Source organism: Silurus meridionalis, chromosome 25 (genome assembly GCF_014805685.1).
Source record: "Silurus meridionalis isolate SWU-2019-XX chromosome 25, ASM1480568v1, whole genome shotgun sequence".
In the NCBI taxonomy this organism is placed as follows: Eukaryota; Metazoa; Chordata; class Actinopteri; order Siluriformes; family Siluridae; genus Silurus; species Silurus meridionalis.
The window spans coordinates 3,372,158-3,394,930 of record NC_060908.1 but is presented as its reverse complement, the minus strand read 5'-3'; the positions used below and the strand labels follow the sequence as shown (position 1 = coordinate 3,394,930).

The following is a 22,773-nucleotide window of genomic DNA, read 5'->3' as shown; positions in this document are numbered from 1 at the left end:
AGGGATGAGATGTTTTTCTTGGGTGTCCTATGACCATCTGCACTTATTTTGGTGCATCATTGTGTATGTTTGTGTGTGTGTTATGGAGCGTTGGACCTGAGGAAGGCATTTAGAGGAGAAAGCAGAACAGAGAGATGAAATGGAGCGATTGAGTTATCTCACTCGGAGTCACAGATAGCCACCCAGGAAGGGAAAGAAACAGCTGAAGTGTTCACATTCTACATGAACCCATAAATTCCAGTAACGTTATAGATGAAAAAAGAAAAGGGGGGGTCTAACTTTAAATCCGACCATGACATTTAAGTGCTGATCCCGTTGTGCTTCCACAAACCTTTATAGTCTGTAAGAACTTCACATAAAAATTTATTTGCTTCTTGTTGTAAACTATATACACGGCATATGACGGTGGCATCGTAGTGCAGGTTACGTTAAGGACACGCAGATTTTACGAAGCGTTAGCATGATGACAGGCAGAGTCAAATATAACATCCCCTTTAAAAACCTTATGACGTTTACAAATGCTTTTTTACAGCTGATAAAACAATATTTGCATTACATATGAAAAAATTTGTTTTTACTGTTGCCTAACTTACTGTAGGTTTACTGAAGCCATTGTTACAATTGTACAAAAATTTCGTACAATTGTTTCATTTTAAATGTTCCACTGTTCGTCAAGACCTTATTATCTATGCTGTAATGTGAAACAGGATCAACCAATCAGGATTGCTTCATTTTTTTAGAGTATAAGGAATTCATATTAATGTTTGAGGAGACTACGTCTGTGAATGCTACTCATGTGGCAAGATTTGTTGGTGACTGAATTCCACATCTGATCTGTAACTCTGGCAAAATTTTATAGATGAATATTTAATCATTCATTCCCAGTGGTGGACAGTAACAAAGCAAATGTAAAACGTTACTGTCCTTAAGTAGATTTTTCACGTATCTGTACTTTACTGAAGTATTTCCATTTGGGGAGATTTTAACTTTAACTTCACTACATTTCAAAGTCAAATATTTTACTTTTTACTCAGCTACATTTTGCAAAATCAGTCGTTACTTTTTAATTATGAGGATAAAAACTGGTCAAACACGCAGCAAGCAACCAATCAGGATCGAGCGCTCGCTCTGTTTTGAACTTGGTTTGATTGGTCAACAACAAGCAGAACATTTAGAGTGGAATAAATGATGAAAGAATCTCCAGACTTGAACTTGGAACAAAACCCGTGGCCTCTTTTACAAAGTTTTTTTGAAAAATATTTTAGGTTTATGATCATTTAAATAGATATCAATCAGTAAAATCATTCTGTTGATAGATTAAAATGCTGAGAGAAACATTAGAGTCTTTTCACATAAACTGAGTTGATCAAATAACAGTCTTGTGACAAAATTAATATTAAGACATTATAGCCATAAATCATAAAACTCTGAATACATTTGAAGGCAAATACTTTTGTACATTTACTCAATTACTAAAAGTTTAAAAAGAGCAGAGTAATATTTTACCTTGTGTATCTCTACTTTAACTCAAGTACATGTTTTTTGTCCACCACTGTTTATTCACAGAGCATAACTCCTAGCATGATGTAGAAATCTGTAGAATCCATGCAAATTGGGGGGAAATTATATTAAATAAGCTCTGTCTTGGTGCTGGTTTTAAAGTTTTGCCATGTCTTGTTACTCATTTTAAAGTATATCATACAATTTTCCAGGACACACAATTATTTCTACTTCCTTTTTTTAAGGTCTAATCTATATGCTTTCCGAACATCCCATTCTAAATATAGTCTCCACTTGCTAGTTAGAAAAATTTCACTTTTCTGGGAAGATGTTTCACTACATTTTGTGGAGTTTTGTGCTCATTCAGCCACATGTGTATTAGTAAAGTCAGGTACTGATGTGGATGAGATGGGGAGACCTCGGGTGGGGTCAGCGATCACATTGAACCCAAAGGTGCTAAGCAGAATTGAGGTCAGTGCTCTGTAGCAGGCCACTCAAGATATTCCACTCCAATGCATGGATCTTTTTGAACTTGAATTAATTTAAAAAGTGCATAATTTGTAGTAAGTGTTTTCGTGGAAGATCAACAAGCACTTCAGCAGGTTTGAGCAAGCTCATAACTTTTTAGTAACTTTTTGTTACTTCACAACGCATTTGGAATAGCTGTGATATGATTACACCATTTACATTGAGCTCCTCAGACTCGCTTTTATTTCTGTTCTCTTAAAAATCATGATTGTGCAACACATATCGGGTTCTGTGAATGTAAATGAGTTGTGAACCGTGCAGACAAAGGCTCCATTCTGGTCCACAGCTGGAGAACTGGCAGAACCTCTGCACTTGATTATATGGACTGGTTTATTTAGGCAGCACTGATCTGATCACTGATCTGTGCACCGTTCAGGTCAAAATGAACACTTCTACACTTTGAACTTTTCGTTTATACAAAACTTTTTGGGGGGTATTTTGTTTGTTGTTTCTCATCAAAAGTTTTTTATTTCGACTGCATTTTACAATTATTTTAGGATTCTAAGGGGAAAAAATGATGCAGGTGAATCAGACTTGCTTTGCTTTGTAGAAAATCGAAGTCTGTTTTTTTCACTGTTAAAACCCAGACACTGACTAGTCTAGACATTTTCACCATCAAGATTGGTTAGAGGTTTAAGGGCAATAAGGCTACATTTTACTTCACACTATAATGGCTACAGAGATCCTCTGATGGAGGCCATGGAGCCACGACCCTGACTGTGATCTTACTCTATAAATACTGCCCCTCTGACACATGGTTTATTTTCGCAGCCAAATCGCCACCATCGCAGCTCCAAATGGCTCAATTAGGTGATTAGCGGATTACAGTCAGCTGCCGCCATTAAACATTGGCCGCTTGGCTTGCTCCCTGGTTTGCTGGCTCAGGCTTGTTCCTGAAGAAGCGGCCAACGAAGGAGCCTTGAACTCGTCTTTGATGATAGACAGAGACATGGATGAACACGGAAAAAAAAAAAGAAACCAAAGTAAGGCTTATTACCGGGGAAATTTTCCAATTATTCACAGACGAGGACGAACTGTGCCGAACATCTGTTTTGTTGAAAACGCATCGAGCATCCAGCGAATCGCTCGCAAAACAATTTCCATAGAATTTCCAACCCCTTCGAAAATGGGCCTTGAAATAAATAAAGCCTTCGGGGCAGAGCGTAGCTGTGGCACGTGTAACGTTACACCGCCGTAACTGATCGAATATGGCAGAACAGTCTTTCAACCATTTCACAGGCTTTATGAGAAGGTCATGGTATGATGGTGAATTTGTACCGAGCATGTCCGTTTCCTTCTCTTCCTGTTCTCCGTCTATGGTTCTCCCAGGGCTGTGAGAGTATTCCAGCCAAAGAAACGAATTAAAAACCGCAATAGCTTGTGAGCTAATTGTGTTGACGCTGTTAGGAAATAGAAGAGAGCCGATTAGCATGCTCATGGGCCTGAGAGTGTTTAAGAAACACTATACTCCCAGTGGAGAGCGGGATCAAGGATGTGGCCCGGGAACAAAAGCTATAAACAATGAAATTGCACAAAATTGTCAAATGAAATCCGCTTTTGCGATGTCCCTCTTGGTTTTCTAACAAGTAAGGGATCTTATATCTTAAGGGATATATATTTATATATATATATAGTCTTGGTGATGGTGGGTCGGTTCCAATGGTGCTAAAATTGTCTCGGGGCAAAAAACTAACGTTATATTTGTTCCAGTGTGTGTTACCTGTTAATGGGCTGGCCAGCTGGCGTGTGCTCCACCTCGTAGCCTTGGCTCCTCAGAACATCGATCACTGTGTTGTTGCCCAGGAAGTGACCTGCAATATAAACACGGGCTCAGTCAATCAGGCCGTCAGCTCGTCCAACACACAGCCCGAAGGCCCGCCTGGCAAAATGATAATTCCCACCCGTGCGTAACTGGATACAGCGCGGGAGCGACAGCGCACAATGGAGCAATATTTCACAATCTGGCCTAAAGAGCTGACCTGAATAAACACACACAGGCACTTGTCAGTTTACAGGAAGCAAGTGTTTGACACGAGCACCTCTGTCAAAGGTCGAAAAATGCGCCAGTTTTACAGGCAACAATGGCATCGCGTAAGGAATCCCTTGAGCCCTTAAGCCTCTGTGAGGTTGGGAGATTCCCTACAACAATGAAAGCGAGCATGGCTTGTCTGTCTTTGGCTAAGGAAATAGAAAGGGTTTTAACATCACAAAAAGAGGAAAAAGAGTGGCTAAGAGAATGGTGGTGGACGTATGATCATGTTCTTGAGTAAAAGTAGAGATGCACAAAGTAAAATATGACTCCAGTAAAAGTGCTCCCTTTAAAACAAGACTATTTGCTTAATCAACTCAGTTTATGTGAAAAGACTCTAATGTGACTCTTAGCACAACAATCATTCTATTAAAATGGCCACGAGTGTCGTGGCGAGTTCCAGTCAGGACTTTCTTCCATCTTTTATTCCTCTCAAAATGTTCTGCTTGTTGTTGAATTGATGCTAAACTGTATGTTGGTGATAAGTAAATACCACAAAGCACCAATCAAAACAAGTTAAAAACAGAGCATGTGCTCGACCCTGATTGGTGGATTGCTGCGTGGTTGATGGTTACATTTTTATTCACTCATAAATAAAAAAGAAACAACTGATTTTGCTAAATTTAGTTGTACATTTTTGACTTTGAAATGGAGTGAAGTTAAAGTAAAATCCCCCAAAATGGAAATACTTCAGTAAAGTACCACTAAGCAAAAAAGTTACTTAAGTACAGTAAACAAATTACATTTACTTGGTTACTGTCCACCACTGCAGTTTTTTTTCTCGACTGCGGTTTGGAAGGAGTCTCCAGTGTCAAGAACTTTGCCAATGGATTCGGACTGTAATTAATATCAACAGTCTACTACAAAGGTTTAGAATCACAGGTTTGATTTAAGTGGCAATCGCTGCACACTGCACACAACAATGATGGAACTGTAATAAATGGACATTTGGTGCCACCCCTTTTGAGTCTGGTTCCTCTCAAGGCTTATCAGGGAGTTTTTCCTTGCCACAGTCGCCACTCGCTCGTTTAAACTTTTAAACAATTATAAGGAACAAACTTTTACATTCTTTTATAACCACTTTCTCTATGTAAAGCTGCATTTTTTAAATGGATCAGCCTATTGTAACACTTTCATATATAGGAAAATATTCAGCACATACTGGAACTCCTGGAACTTGTTATCGGATAAATAAATCTCAAAAATCTAGAATGGTCCTATATTGGTCATATGTTGATTGTTAAAAAAATAATTGTGGCAACATTTTTTGCTACAAAAAGAAACAAAAACCATCACAGCACATCGGCATGGATTATTTTTCTGTAACAGTACACCCTGAAGTGTTTTATTGCTAAACATGCAGCCAAGGAATGCTTCACCGCTTTTCAGGCAAGGCTTCATTCAAAATCTGAAGTGTCCGAACAAACATCTCACACTAGCATTGGTCCTTTTCGAGGTTAGGAGTTCCCGCCGGTGAGCCGAGCGCCGCAGGTCAGGCGTCACGGCCGGATGAAAGACCCGGCCTTTTGTTTCTGCGGTACGGCTGAGCTGCTCGGAACAATGTGGCCCCGTTTCCTTTGTGTGAGACAGGGAGGAGGTAAAGAACCTGAACCCACAATGCCTTGCTTTACCTCGGGGCAGCTGGGGGATGCAGGTCACTGGGCTGACCGACTCACATCCCCGTATCTCTTACCCTCTCTCACACATACGTACACAATAGCTGTGTGATGGTATGCTGATATAGAAACCTAATGAGTTTTTCCATTTTGGCAGCACTGGGACTGAGGGGTATGGAATGGAAACCTACTGTCTACTGTCCGAGAGAATTCTGACCATATGTTAACTTTTTGACCTCCACTTTACCTGTTGTAATGAGAACGTATTTAAACCACACGCACACACATATGCAGAACCCAGCTGATAGGGATTAATGTGTGGCTTTAAGTGGAAAGCTCCCAGCTTTGTGCTCTGAGACTTATCCTTTAAGCTGCTCTCTGTTAGTGATCACCGACTGCTGGACCTCCCAGCTTCGCTCCCCGAAAGCTTGCCAACGACAGATCAGAGGAAAAACAACAGCATTCGGAGATGAAAGTTGTTACTGAACGCCGCTTTGTAAAAGCAACAGTTTGGCTAAATCTTTTGTAGCAGTTAGCGTTAGAATCTGGGCTGCAGCCGCGAGCTCGTCTCGCTCCACATCGCTATAAAAGGGCAACTTTCGAACCCCTCGAAAAATCCAGAGGAAGTGAAGCACGCTGGATACGAGGTTAATAATAATCGTCACGCTTTTTGCCATCCGGATTGGAAGAAACGTCCCGGTGACAGGTATTTGGCATCAGACGGCATTCAAAGTAAACCGATCTTCCATTAGCGGATGATGTGAGGTCATGAAATCAAACGTTCGCTTTTCCACTATTAATCTGAAGCGAGGCCGTGGTGCCGGAGCGAATATGGGCCCAAACCAGGCGCCAATCAAAACGTTGCCTGTAGGGGGTGACACGAGATATTCTCTCAATCTGTCAAAACCTGCGGTGGGCAAGCAGTCGTTGAAAAATTACAAGCTCTTAAACGAGCAAACACATTCAGCGCATAACCGCAGAGCGCTACGGAATGCGGTGCGCTTTTTTGTTATATGGCTGCTCCATTATCGTGGATTATAAACACACAGTCCTTCTGTGGTCTGTTATTCCAGTCGAGTTCTTGGTTCTGATTGGTTAGAAGGTGTTCAATTAACACTCTTGCTCTAATACATTATCGCGTCTACGGTAACAATTTACTCGGGGGCTAATGTGGAGGATAATCTACAAACAATTGTTTAATCGTTGAAATGGTGACATTTGACACTTCTGGGGAAGCGGACTTTAGTGTCAGCTATAACTTTACTTTTAAAATATTTGTTGAACTTACGATGTAGTAGCTACATTTTTCTTAACAAATTATGATACATAATTTAGCAAAACAGAGCAATTTACAGTACCGTACTGTATACTGTATATGTTACTGTATATATGTATGGGGCAGCGGGTGCGTAGACAATCGCTGGTTCACGAGTGGAGGGTGGAGTCAGATGAAACGAGCGGTAAGAAACAGACATTTAGCTGATGAGACTAATTAGTGTGCTCTGTTTCAGGAGAGAGACCAGAGCTAAAACTGGGCTTTGAAACACCAAAACACAAAAATACGAGCTCAAAAACAAAAACAGCTGAACTCTGTCAACCGCTGGTGAGAGTAAGGAATCATACTGCAATATACGCTGCTACGTTTGCCTGCCGCACAGAACGACAAACATTTATTTATTTTTCCGTATCACAATCGTCGGCGTAAGATCTAATTCTTTAGCTAATCAAATGCTCTCTAGAATCTAAAGTGGCAAACTAATCAGTAAAGGCTATTAGACAGAAGGAGGAGCTGCTCGAGAACGTACTGAAAGGAAATTAGCGGTGCTCAATGCTAAGGAGCCTTTAACTGTGGTACATTTACATTTACATTTACATTTGCGGCATTTAGCAGACGCCCTTATCCAGAGCGACGTACAAAAGTGCTTTAAATCTCTAGTAATTAATAAATCTACACTGGTACGCAAGATTACAAACTTAATATAAATATAACTCGAATTCTACAAGTTTGGAAAGTGCTAATTAAGTTGACCAATTGACCATTAGATACAAAAACTCAGCAACAATGTGTATAATTTTCTATAAAGCACAACACTGTAAAACATGGCTTTTTGATTATTTTTTTAAATTTGCCTTTTTAAAACAAACACTTTACCACTTACTGGTGGTACAGAGTTTGGTTTCCACTTCAGCACACAAGAGGCGAAAAAGGGAGAGACCAGGGCAGCATCTCCCCCTGCTCGGGGTCACACACTCACCTGTCAGTAAACATACTGCCCTGACCTTCACAGAAATGATGTCCAAAACCAACACTGGCACACAGTCGAGATATCTGCTCGTCCAACTGAGGAATGTGTACAAGTAAGCGAAGAGAAATAGAGAATAGACCTTCCTCATTTCGGCTTGAAGGTTTGTTACCGAAATCAATTCAAAGCACTGAGTTGTTTTCTAGAAATGTGGTGAGGAACCAGTCAGGCATAAGATAACCGGGTTTTCTGCCTTTAGAGCAAATCAGAGGCCATAACCATCCGAGACTGGCTGCTGTGCTGAGGTCGGAAGTAGCCAAGGGGAAAAAGATCAACGCTGAAAAGTTTCTCAGACCCTAAAAACATTTATAAAATGTCTGGTCGAGTGGGAACATGGCTGCACATACGTCTTCTGTAGAACTCATAAAGCTCCTTGATGGATGTGCTTGTGCCCAATAGGAACCTTTTCAGGAATTCAGCAAACTTTTCAGGAGATTTTGGTTCCTGGAGAAAATTATTCTGTCGAGCTTCTTCCAGATGTTAAGCTCAGAACAAGGAAATACTTTATATAATTAAAAGCAAACATTTTGTACACTCTGCTTTCCTTTTTTTTTCATATGATTACGTTTTCTTCATTGTTGTCTCGCTAACTTTCAAAAAAGATGTTTATTCATCTCATTGTATTACATTTACTTTCATCTCTCAAATTTTTTTCTTTCACAATGTTTTAGGTGCTTTTTATATCATTTACTAATAATTTATTTTGACTGCTTATTGTTTATTTAGCCTGTTAATAATTAACTTCAGCTGTTATTTATTTGGTCAGTTTTTTGTTTATTTTGTCTGTTTATTGTATATTATTTATTGTTGATTGTGTCTGCCTTTGTGTTACCTTAATTTGTTTTATATATATATTGCTTTATTGTTTTTTTGTATTTTCTATTGTTGTCTGTTTATTGTTTATTTGGCATTTTTGTTTATTAATTATTTGTTTTGTCTGTGAAGTGTTTGTTTATTTAAAAAAATAAAATGTACAAATAAAAAAGGATTGAACAAACAAAAGTGAACGGTTAATAATTTGACCTGTTTATTATTTATTTGTTTTATTTTAATGGGTTTTTTCTGCTTACAATATAAAGGTTTGAAAAGGTCTTTAAAGGTCTCAGACTCCCACTCAGGTCTGCCGAAACCTGAAGGTGACCAAACTAATGAAGCTTCTTAATTAATTATGCTGAAATGGGTTACAGAGACATTCTTGGGACAGTTTAAAGATTTTTTACCTGTTAATGGATTCTAAATGGAACCTTTCCTGACAGGGAACCCAGTGTTAACTGCCAGATAACTCCCGAGGGTCTCAGAGCGACTGAGACAGAGCCAATTTGCCTTGTCTTTACTTCACTGAACTTCACTATCAACAAAAGTTCAATCTGTACACAGTTTATAGTGATGTAGCTTTAGTGCTAGAAGTTTAGGTCTGAACCAAAGCTGGCTCAACCTGCTCGTTACCGCCAGATCTGTGTGTGTGTGTGTGTGTGTGTGTGTGTGTGTGTGTGTGTGTGTGTGTGTTTGTGTTAGGCTAGTTGTTGTGTTCAATATTCACACAGCTAATGAAGTGCGAGAATGTGTGCATGAAGCAAGTGCGTAAAACTTTGCACATGCTCCTGAGGCCACACAGCGAGAGTTCTCATGTTGATTATGTCGCAATCAGCAAAGTTTTGTCCTCTTTACAACTGTCCCTTGCTACTGGAGAACAGGTAACACGTGCAGATGGAGCTCGATAATTAGCTTGTCAACTTAGCCCGTGATCCAGTAAGCGATGAGAGAAAAAATCGCTTTGCTATTTAAAGAAATAAAAATATATTTTATTTGTTCACTGACAACAATTTCACTGCAACACATTTTCCTGTATAGTAAAAAACTATTAATTAATCTGTGGCTAATCGAAGCTAATCATGCTAGTCAAGGCTTTAATTAGCAAAACCAAAACTGGAACTCCTAGAAAAAAATAACCGAGTTGAGAGAGATGCTTATCCACTCAATGTGACACATTCCTAGCTTTTTTTTTGCTGTTGTTGCTCCGACTGTCATGTTCATGCTAGCGAGCAAGATGCTAGAGATATTTATATATATTATATATATTTATATATATTATATATTTATTCAAAACTTCCCTTTTGCTTCGTGCTCTAGCAGCACGTGGACCAGGCTGTTTTCTTAAGGCTCTTCGATCACTGAGTGCTATTCAGCACGTCCAAGTTTTCTCTCTCTATACACACCAGAGCCTCAGAAAGCAACCAGTGTCCTTCGAGGCCTTACGCCGATTATTAGCTTGAGTGGCACGTTTTAAATTGAGTCTCTTTTCCATGTCGTGTAATATTTATATTAGGACTTGTGAAAGGGGCCGTGCTATATAAATAAATAGCAAGTGCCTGCATTGCCTGTTTTTTTTTGTTGTTTTTTTTTGGGCGCAAGGGCTCGTGAAGGCTGTTTGTGTATGTAGCTCCTGCTGGAATTCTGACATGTCGATTTGATGGGAACGTGCAAGAAGAGCGACAGACAGGGATGAAATTTTTTTTTCAAAGAGATTGAGAAAGAGATTGCTGGTGCTCAAGAGAAAAAGTGGTACAAGGAGGAATGAATAGATAATCATTGTGTTATTGATATTATTGTTATTAATCCCAAGTACAAAAAAATCTAAAACGATCATTTACGATTCAAAAATCCTTGTCTTTCCGTTAAAAAAAAGGCTGCCATATCAAAAATAATCAATCGTGGTGTATCAGTATTAAGTATTAGGATTATATCTCTAGCTTTACATCAAACTGTTACAAAGTGATGACACTGATACTAGAGACTCTAAATTTACTGTATAGAAACAGGTGCATTCAAAAGAAAGAAAGAAAGAAATAAAGAAAGAAAGAAAGAAGGAAAGAAAGAAAGAAAGAAAGAAAGAAAGAAAGAAAGAAAGAAAGAAAGAAAGAAAGAAAGAAAGAAAGAAATGTGCTTTATACTTGTCACAAACTCTACAGCACAGTGCAATTGTTTTTTTGCATATCCCAGTGATGTTAGAAAGCCGGGGTCAGAGCACAAGTTACAGGCATGTTACAGCCCCCCTGGAGTACAGGGGGCTAAGGGCCTTGCTCAAGGGCCCCAAGCATGGCAGCTTGGCAATACTGGGGCTTAAACCCCTGACCTTCTGATCAGTAACCCTGAGTCTTAACCACTGTTACCACCTCCCTCAAAAAAATTTAAATCTTAATTTTTTTATTTCTAACCAAGGCGGCATCAACTGCTATCAGAAATGTCCCCACTGTGGGACGAATAAAGGTCTAAAAGATTTTAGTATAAACCCTAATGTTCATTTCCTACACTGATAATCCTTATCAGGATACAATCCTGCTTCTCACATTTTTGTGAGAACACTGGAGGAGCCGAAAGTCAAACATCTGATGATCTGAAGGTCGGGCAGGAGAACCTGTGTAAACATACGGAAGAGAGGTCATGTGTTTTTGTTGGTTATTTAGACAGCGCTAGTTCTGACTGGGGTCAGAAGTCAATGATACATCCATCACATCTATCTTTGAAGTAGCAGCAGTACTTTCAGCTGGCAGTGGTGGAAATAGCCAGAAGATTACAAGAGCCTCCCAATACACAGGGTATCTGAGAACTTGGAAATAAATGTATAGAATTGAGTTTGGCTGGTTTTATGTCTTCGTCCCCGGGCTAGCTGTTGTGTCGTGTAAACAACCAGAACAGCTGTGTAACATAATGACAAGATCTAAAAACTGTATTTAAAATGAAGTGGGCGTGGCTCCAACCTGTTGCTCAATCTTTTTGTTTACCCAAAATAGATCTAACAAATGTAGTTGGTAAAATTCTTCCAAATTACAAAATCACTGCATTCCTGACCAGGCAGTTACTAAGGATGAATCAATTCCTAAATCGATGCTTCGTATCTGTAGTACAAACCTTTCGCTCCCTCAAGATCCCTTTCCCCTTCAATAAAAATGTCAAAAAAGTCTCAACTAAATGTCGAGGGAACGTTTCTTGTAAATACTAGGATCTGAAGGCATTATCTGTTCATTTGGAATAAATATTTAATAAAAAAAAAAACCCTGATCCCTCCTTCGAGTCTCCCCGTCACACCGGTATATTACATCCAAAAGAAATATTATTTGGTTTGACAGCTTGCTAGATGTTAACCACATACAATTCATATGGACAACATGAAGGCTTGGTTGCTCTACATGTCAGTCAGAAGCTAATAACAGGCCCCAGAAGAGAGGGAACGGAAAAGAGGGGGCAGAATAATTGAAAAATCACGGCATGCGCTCTGCACACGCTAGCAGTGAGAGGCGGTATGCGTTTCACTACTATTAAGCAGATGCCACTTGTAATAGGTATTTTAGTGCTTGGCGGACATGCAGCGTCGGGCCTGTTTTATTCATCACGCATCGTATCGAACCACCCACTAGGACTGCTGGAGAGAGCTTTGATGCTAATGCACATACCGTGACAGCCCGTATCCAGCTTTGTGCACATGGGCTGATTTACTTTTGATAGATACTGACCACTGCAGACCAGGAACATCCCACAAGAGCTGCAGTTTTGGAGATGCTCTGACCCAGGCGTCTAGACGTCACAATTTGGCCCTTGTTGAACTTGCTGAAATCCTGATGCTTGCCCATTTTTCCTGTTTGTACCTCCTTATTTCAAATATTATCACTACATACTCCATTTTCAAGTTAATGCTAGCACACAGAGCAACCAAGTATTGTGTTTTTGCTTGAGTTTATACACAAACCATAAAATTGCCCTGAATGTGTGCACTACTTGCTAACTCTCACCCAGCTTAAGAGGTCAGCCTTTGATATTTAACAACTTGGACCGGCTGGCTCCTGGTCTAACCCTTAACTGACCTCAATCAGGCTAACGACAGGTTGAAGGCCCCCCTCCTCCCATAACCAGTCAGTGCTAGGCTAAGGGGATACTGTAGCCAGATGTAACCAGCCAACAGGTCAAAATAACCACTTTAGCATCTAAAAGATCGACAGTAATTGTTGGTCCTTGGACAAGGGGTTGGCTCGGGCGAAATTTATAGCCGTGTAACTTTCAGAAAATTTATAGCTGGTTAGAGAGGGTTTCATGAATATCGCTGCCCGAAGAAATGATGGCGTTCATTGCTAGCCGAGCAGTTAGTGAAAGGACTCGAAAACATGAACGAAACCTGAGAATACCGCTAAGACGTTTTGAGTGCTGCTGAGGCCTGATAGATGTACAGCTAGACGAAATATTAAGCCGTTAGCAAAGTTTTTCTGGAGCTGGATTCCATGACTATGGAATAACAGTGTCTGGAGGAGTCTTGCCCTTTGAACCAAACTCTAAGCTAGTTTTTATTTAAAGTGGAAACGGAATTAATGATATATTACAGAAGAAGTCTGTCCGCAAAACGTTAAGCTCTAAGTGTGCCAAAACGTGGATTGAGTAAATATTACTAGGAAATGTCTGAGATACACGGGGGCTTCCTCCACGCCTGAGGTCTTCTGCGGTGATTTGAATGGCTTCAAATGGCTTGTTGTTATTGGAGCCTTTTGGAACTTGACATAAGTACCTTTTTTTCTGTCTTGGCTTATTGAGATTGCAGAGGTAAGCGCTGCACAAAGTCAAGCAAAGATCCAAAAGGCGGCGAACGAGCCAAATAAAACCTCCCGAATGTTGTTTTAGCATCCCGCTAATACACGCTTGTTAACGTCCTTGGCATCGGTTTCTGAAATCGCGATTCCATCGGTTACAGGACAGCACTCAAAATCTTATTAACAATCAAGCAAACTTCAGAATGAGCAGCACTGATAAATAGCAGGAAAACTAAACATATTTTTGTTGGATCTTTTTTTTTTGCGGTTTCCTGCAGTGCTATCAGAGAAACATTGTTCATTGTGGTTTAAATCAATCTTTTAAACGAATCCATCTCCGCTAACCGGATGGTGGTTAGTGTGAAAAATGGGGAGCTGCTGCTAGGCTAACAATCTACTGACAGGTCTGAGGCACCGGGACAAAATAATTGTATCAACAATTTCCGTTCCGACACGGGCCAATGCATGGAAAAGAAAAAAATTGAATTTAAAATTTACTTTAATAAACGATTAATAAAAGATTGTTTTATTTTGCAATATGACGAAAACATCCAGATTGATTAAGTTGACTATGATGGTTTTTGGCTTTGTGTATTCAGGAGTGAGTCTGTCTGTCTGTCTGTCTGTCTGTCTGTCTGTCTGTCTGTCTGTCTGTCTGTCTGTCTGTCTATCTATCTATCTATCTATCTATCTATCTATCTATCTATCTATCTATCTATCTATCTATCTATCTATCTATCTATCTATCTATCTATCTATCTATCTATCTATCTATCTATCTATCTACCTATCTATCTATCTAGTAGTAAGGTGAAAGAGGATCCCAGCAACAACCTGTGCAGCTCTGCTGAATGTCCATGCCCAGGAGGATTAAGGCAGCCTCTTAGTGGTGTACTCACTTTTGTTGGCAGTTGGTGAGTTCTTTTCAGAGGACAGTAAATCTGTAATGCTCGACAAACTGCACTACTCTAACAAGTTTAATTTCTATAGTATTGTCCCTTGAGAAGAAGCTTTGGGATGTCTACTGTTAAAAGCGCTATAGAAATATTATCGTTTTGAATTGTCCTTGCTTCAGAACATGGCATATCAGTTATATCTGTTTTTATTAAGGAATGCACGCGAAGGCAGGCGCAGATAGCATCTTGAACCTACCCCGAAGCTCACCGGTAAAGACATTCCTCCCTGAGCTCTCTGAAAACCTGTCTCATGCTCTCATGAGTCCCAATGAAAGTGTCCAGGAATCCCACAGCACGAGGCTACAGAAAACGCCGTCAACAACAAAACTCAGGAACGCTAACGCCTCATTATCCAAAAACACCTTTTGAGTCTAATCATCAGTTCAGTTTTCACTTCACAGGAACAGAGATGGAAAAGATACCCAAGTATTCTGTTTTTGATTCGCAGAGCACGGCCGAGTGGAAAAGCATGGGTGTGATGCCAAAACATGATACAAAGAGACAAAGAAAAACTCACAGCAGCCCTTGGATTGGAAACTAAGCAGTTTGTTTACAATCCATGAACATTAGTTGTTCAACCAAGAACCAAAGAGCTGAATGTAACTATGAATGGCTAAAATATGGGGTAAACGTGTAAATCAGAAAATATTGCAACAAGACGAGAGATCTATCTATCTATCTATCTATCTATCTATCTATCTATCTATCTATCTATCTATCTATCTATCTATCTATCTATCTATCTATCTATCTATCTATCTATCTATCGTTTTATTTAATAGTGGTGGACAAGGCAAGCTCAGGCCGTTCCAGTGTTCGAAAAAACGCAAAAGTGACGAGAAAATGCTAGCAGACTCTCTCTCTCCTCGCGACGACGACGCAGACTTTACATGGGCATGGTTTCAAACGAGAGTCGACCTGAAGTGCTCCATCTGCTTTAAGTACAGCTTTCAAACAGCAGCCAGTACCAGAGTCAGAGATGAATGAAAGTAGTGCTGCTCCACCAAGAGCCAAATCTCAAATATCATTCACCTGGTTTCCTTCACCAGACTGGGATTAAACATGCGCACCAGGCAGCCCACTTGCTTTACATTGGGTTTATGTAGAATGAATGTCATTTCCTTCTTTGGACTCCTTTTAATACAAAATAAAAGAGGAAAAAAAATAAGGACAAAGAATAATTTCAAGCAGCATCATTCTCCACAGCACTGCGCATTTTTACCTCATCTTACCTTTTTGCCTTAAGTTATTACTAGCAGTGACCTAAAAGATGTGATTTTCATCCATAAATACCTTTTTATTAGTTGACCTTATTACAGTGGCTGATCAGATTTTTGTTAAAACAAAGTTCCTTATATTTTCATGTTTAAAACTTACAAAAAAGTGTGTATGCTAGCTGACCCACCCAGCTAGCTAATGTTTTAGCTAGCTAAAATGGTTACATATCTATCTATCTATCTATCTATCTATCTATCTATCTATCTATCTATCTATCTATCTATCTATCTGTCTGTCTGTCTGTCTGTCTGTCTGTCTGTCTGTCTGTCTGTCTGTCTGTCTGTCTGTCTGTCTGATCTGAAACTGCTGATCTACATCATACCAGAGAGCAGTGTCATTGTTGTTATTGGCTGTACTTATTCCTGTGTGTGGCCTATGCGTTTGTGGTGGTACAGTCTGCCTTTTGAATCTACGTGGTGGTACACATCTCATCACACACACACACACACACACACACACACACACACACACACACACACCGTCTCTCTCTGCCAACCCCAGGCAAAATAAAATGGCCCAAACCTTACAGAAAGGGAAAGAAGGAGATGAGAATAGGAACAAGCTCAGCGTAAACCTTCCAGCTAAAACAAACAGGAGCCGATCGATCTGCGTGAGTGTGTCATCTGGCGTGTCGGTTTGCGAGCCAGGACGCCGTTTAAAGCGGCTTTAATCCCGGCGTCAGATCTGTCGAGTCAGCATGATGGTGGCAGCGTCGCTAAGAACACTAATGCTGATGGACAGAAATTCCATACACGCTCAGGAAACTGCCTTTGGTTTCTCATCCAAAGTGTGTGTATTTGTGTGTGTATGTGTGTGTGTGTGTGTGTGTGTGTGTGTGTGTGTGTGTGTGTGTGTGTGTGAGTGATCACAAGTGTTAAATTAAGTGCACAGTTCTTATACTTTTTCAGCTTTTCAGTGCATGTAGTCAGGGCTTTGCATTCCGCCAATCTGATGCTGTTGATTGTTGATCGAATAAGACTTTTGCTACTTAACCAGTACCCCTAAAAAACCCATAATTCATTGCACTGCATGTGAGGATCCAATATACAACACATAACTAAATGATAGCAGAGATTCCTATAGCGCCAGCAAGTATTAATATGCTCCAGCATTCGCCAGGCCATGCTTTACTGATTAAGAAGTGCACTGTAGTCGGTCCAGGTTTCTCTTTTCTGCGTGCGCTTTTTACAAAACCATTTCCTTCTCTGTGCTTTCACAAAGAAACACAATTTCATCAATTTAATGTGTTTCGCCTTCGAACAGTTTGTTTGCAAATTTGTGCTGAAATGCAGCTTTATAATCCACTCATATCTGACTGATAGAACTTTGAATATTTTCCTGAAACTGAATAAACACTTGGCTAACATGACAGCCTAACTAATAAACACTAAGGATGTCACATCGAGATGCGAATCGCAACGGCCTGTTATGGAGATGCACATTTATATATTTATACAACATTTATATAGACATAAATGATACAGCTACCGATATGATTCACCCCTATTACAATGTGATTTCGATTCGATTCAACATAATGCGATTCACTGTGCCTTCTGACTTCTAACGTATGGCCCTTTCACAAACAGGTCTTTGTAGTGGAAAAAAAAGAAAGAAAACAGATTAAACAAAACCAGACGTTATTTTCCTGTTCTGTCTGCAGGAAGTTACAGCTCTGCCTCTGCCATGTTAATCTGTATTCTTTGTGACTCTCAGGACACGCCTCGGTCTCCGTAGTGTTGTGATACCTCATATTCACGTAGCCGTACGTATGGGTATCTTACCAGCCCTAATAATAAACACAATGAATTCATGATGTAATGACATTCTTATAACAACTCTACCATCTTTCCTGAAGTCTGGGTTTGTAAACGCAACACATGGTGATCCTCAAAAAAGACTCTGAGGCACCTCTGCACTTTGACCCCACTGCTTCTGCACTTTATTAAGAGAATCCAATAAGGCCAGCATAATCCTACAGTCTTAAAGGCTCTCTGAAACAAAGAGGGGGGAGAGGGGGTAAATGTGCCTTCAAGCGACTGAGAAGCAGGCCATAAACGGCCCGGGGAGCGGCGTTATCGCGCTGTCTTTACCTCGTAGCAATCCGACCTCCCGACTTAAAAAGCCCAAACAATCCTGCTGCTTCTTTGCGTGAGCCGCTAATAACCAGATATGGAATTCTTCCCTCTTTATAATAAAGCCGTGACTATTCGGGGGCGACTTCTTGGAAGGTGGCTCAGGGCAAAGAAAATAAAATCCTATACCAGGTGCGTGTAGCCACAGCTTCGGGTGGTGCCGAGGTCAAAGTGTGGAGGTGAACTGGATCCAGCTTGTGCCTTTAATCAGAGGGAGGGATGTTGAGGCTTGCTAGCGCTGCATAGTTTCGTCGTTAGCGTGCACACATGGTGGAGCGACGATGCTTGAAAATTCCAATTTAGCCCATGAGATAATGGCGGTCACCTTCTGCCGGTGTGCATATTTCTGTTTAATTCTAAATTCTTTCCAGCCTCTGATAGTGACTCTGCTGCCAAGTCTGCAAGTAGGATTAGCCAGGACCGCTAATATGAAACCTGTAAAATGCCAGGAAATGAATCCGTATACGAAGCTACCGGGGGAGCAGAATTGGGACCTGTAAAACGGGTCGATCTTGTCGGCACCTGCTTGGCACCCTGCCGTCGGCGGTGGAAGTGTTTCCAGGCTACAGCGATACGTACGTGACGCTCGTAAACGGTTTCACAGTCATTCGCACAGCGATAAATCACCCCGCTGCAAAACACCAACCCTCGTAAAGAGCAGTGAGTCTGGAACGCTGGCTTTCGCCCTTAACGCTAATGCCCATTTTGGGGTGATGGGGGGTGACTGGGGCATTTTTAGTGCTACTGAAGTCATTTTGTACATGTCAATGCTCTATATAAAAGACATCTCCAAGCTGGAGAGGCGCTCGGGTGTCTGATAAAACGTCCACATACCCTGAGGGAAATCAAAAGGCCTCGGTTCAACAACGCAAATGTCAAACACTTTTTATGCCGCACAACACATTTCAGCCTGCCAGATCTAACCCGGGCTTTCGCTTCGAAGTGCACGTCTTCCGAGGAACCGCCCGAAAAGGGAATTTAATTGTGTGTGAAAAGAATACAAGATCCCAAACGTAAACACTGAGGCGTACAACCACGCTTGCAATTACAAGCCCACAAATATTTAAATTTTGTGGTTTGTCGACTAAGGGTTCGAGCAGCCGATCGGCTCTTCTCTTGCTCGTGACGGTTCTCTATAGCAGGAATCCATTACTTGTAATCTGTTCTTACTAGTATAGAGAGCCAAAAAAATGACAAAAGACAACGTACAACTCAAACGAGTGTCTGATCAGGTACCTGTATAGAGTTACTCAGATCTCTAAACATTTCCACATGTCTCCCACAGCTTAGTGTTTTTCAGCTGTCAAAATGCATGTAAATTTAAATGGCTAAAATAGCTCGGCTTTATGATCAGATTTATGAATGAAAGCCTTGTTAGGCCTGAATTCTTCTAAAGCTGCGGCACAAAGCAGTGCCATATCTAACGATGTTTTGAGTGTTGTTGAGGAACGAAATATATCAGAAATTTGTTGGTGATTTATGATTAGGGTGCTGTAAGTTTGTCACTTTTATTTACATTTGAGTAGTTGTTGAGGAGTCTCACAACATTGTGTAATGAAACAGCCTAGGTTCGGTTTGAAAATATTCCTGTTAACCATCTAGTGGGGTGTGTATCGGGGGTTGTATATATGTATATATAAAAACATATTATAAATTATTTTATATTAAGGGCTTTCGGAATAAATGGAAAATAAACACGTGATTTTTAAACACACAATTAATGCAGCGTGCATTTCTGTTCTATTTCTGTAAAAATATAAATAAATATATATGAAAGAGTTGAAATTAAAACCTTAAATGCAAATACACATTTATTTACTAAGTCCTTTCTTTACTCCGCAAAAATTCCGTTTTGTGTTCTGATGATTTACGAAATGTAAAACATCATAATTACTTTAAAACATTTACAAGAATATTTTGTCTTCCTGCTCTAAGTTGATTTGCATAAAGCATCTATATTTGTTAACGCCCATGTTGATTAGAGTATTAAAAACTTAAAAAGTATTCATTTAAGGTACATTAAGAACAGATAAAAATGTGTGGTTAAGTTGCGATTAATCTCAAATTAATTCATGACAAGCATGTGATTAATCACGATTAATTATTTTAATCAACTGACAGCCCTAATATATATATATATATATATATATATATATATATATATATATATATATATATATATATATATATATATAAAATATGTAAAAAACATTTTGTTTTGTGCATGTGCAAAAGCGATGACTTCCTGTCATTGCCAACGTTTTTACGTACAGTCTAGCGATATGGATTCTTTTGCGTTTTAAGAACAACTCCAAAAATTTGTATTAAAAGGAGAAATTCCTCACAATTCCACATATGGAGGGAGTGAATGAATGAATGAATGAATGAATGAATGAATGAATGATGCAAGAAACTATTCATTTATAAATAAATATACTGAATAAATAAATACATAATATTTAAATATTTAAAATATCTTGTGTGCTTCTTAAATGCAGATATTTGTTAAAGTATACTGAAACTAAACACACACACACACACACACACACACACACACACACACACACACACACACACACACACTTATAAACACCCCTGTATTACCCAAATGGGGTCTAACAAATGTAAACTATTTGATAACATTTTTCCATTTTTTTTTTTAACAATTAAATTTGTGGCTATTTAATCGATTACTCAATTTAATCAATATAATTAAAAAGTGTTTTGGAATGAATTTGATTGATTATATTTTATTTTTATATATTTTATTTCATTAATTAAACCAAGCAGGCATTTTATTTAAAATTGTTTTAAAAAAATTTAAACTGTCCATTAACATTATAACATTATATAGATATTTTCCCCCAGAATGTTCTTGCGACCCAGTAACAACTCTTCCACAACCAGTTATGCGTCCAGTACTTTCCCAGTAGTTGGGGACCTCTGATCAACAGCATTTGGATGTCCAAGCCCACTTCAAGCACACTTTCAGATGAAAAATTGCTAAAGGTTCTGGCTTGATCCCAGTCCAAGTACACGTCTGGGTCCTTCTGCAACATTACCTTCCATCTCCCTCGATAAAACTGGGGCTGTGACCTATAACCCGTCCCTCAGCCTGCTTTAGGTCCACCTCTGCATAACTGCAACATCAATCCATACTAATTTCACCGACATTCCATACATTCCTGCAGTAGAGGATGGTGAGACAGAAAAAAGTGACTGAAGGAGAAAATGACCACCCTGGTTTGGGTTTTCTGTTGACTATCTTCAGAATGAAGCGTGAGAGAAATTCCTTGGTGCGTAAATAGCTCAGAGTAGCAAACAAACACCATATTTCATGGAACCGCATTTCGGAATATTTATAGTGCCATAAACATTTGTTTGGGGTAAACAGGACATGCTGAAAATAGAGGTTGGACCGTGGGTTAGTGCATGTCAGAACCTGACAATGTCTGTGAGGAGAGGATTTTGTTGGTCAGGTATGATTTTTGGGGGGCATTTTGGGAAATTCCTGATTTAATTCGGAAAGTTCTGGATTAATTTTTATTATCTGCCAAAATTCTGTATCAATCAAATTAATTACAAAGTTGTTTGACAAGTTGGTAAAGTCATTTTTTGGATAAGTTTCAAATCTCTGAGTTCCTCTGATTAAATGCAAACTTCTGAGTTCATTGGATGCAAAAGTCTGACTGCTAATACGACCTATTGGTTTGACTTATCGTACAAGACCGTTCAACATCAACGTTAGACTCGGGAGAAGGTCAGGTTGCATGGCTTCGGGTGATTGGGGTTGAGATCATTTCCCTCACCTCGCTGCACTCAGAACCTTGTAAAGCAAACCCCCCAGGACCAGGCCATGAAACAGAGTCCTTGTTAGGGACTGCCCTATTAGCCCTGTCTCTGCTTTCACTCTCACACTTCCTGTAGCTCAGCAGACTGCTCACACACACACACACAAATGGGTACTTGTACCAGTGAGTCACTTGTACCACCGATATGAAAACCATATATACAATTGGCATAGAATCAATATTTGGAAATCTGTAGACTATGAACCACTTAAAGATTTCTGAATTTGTCCAGACAGTAAATCTGGGTTAATAATAATAATAATAATAATAATAATAATAATAATAATAATAATAATAATAATACAAAATCTGGCTACCTGGTTCTAACGGTATCAGGATTTCTGGTATCTGATTGTGGATCCAAAGTAGTTTAAACTCATCTCAAGCCATGGGGTTTGAATCCCATTTTAAGATTTTAAGCTGCTAATCAAATCAAATCAAATCAAATTAAATCAAATAAAAAAATATATATTTTTGTCACATACACATTCATACAGAGTACAACATGTAGTGACATGATTTTTAGGACTTTCCAACATTTCCAACAAAATTGAATGAAAACGAAAATCCAAGTATGAAATTATGTTGGAAAAAAAATTGAAAGTATAACTATAAAGTATAAAATACTATGTTATATATATTATGACTTTTTTTTGTAAATGTGTCTTGAACTGATGAATTGTGCAGATGAATCTTGGATGTCATTAATGCGAGTGAACGGCATCAAGATCGACCAATGAATAGTTCTCTAAACAGGTTCTTTCTTTGATTGGCAAAACACAAGTACAATTTCTGAAAATGGATTAAAAAAAAAACAAAACAGGAAGTGAACGAACACTAGTACACTACAGTAAAAGTGGGAATCCTGTCTGGTGTCTTACAATCAATATCCCACATACAGTAATGTGTACATTTGTGCTGTTGAAATTCATAGATGCCAAACAGAAGAAATTCAGCTTTGTAATTGTCATTGTAACAGTCACTGTAATCCAAACCGTAGTTTA

General features: G+C 39.3%; 1 protein-coding gene across 1 annotated transcript in view; it reads right to left on the bottom strand.

Moving 5' to 3' along the window:
- trabd2a (TraB domain containing 2A) overlaps positions 1-22,773 on the bottom strand; it is a 60,608-nt gene that overhangs the window by 5,409 nt on the left and 32,426 nt on the right. The window contains exon 5 of the mRNA XM_046839918.1: positions 3,749-3,839. Within this exon, the coding sequence (XP_046695874.1) occupies positions 3,749-3,839 (91 nt within the window). The remainder of the gene's footprint in view (positions 1-3,748; positions 3,840-22,773) is intronic.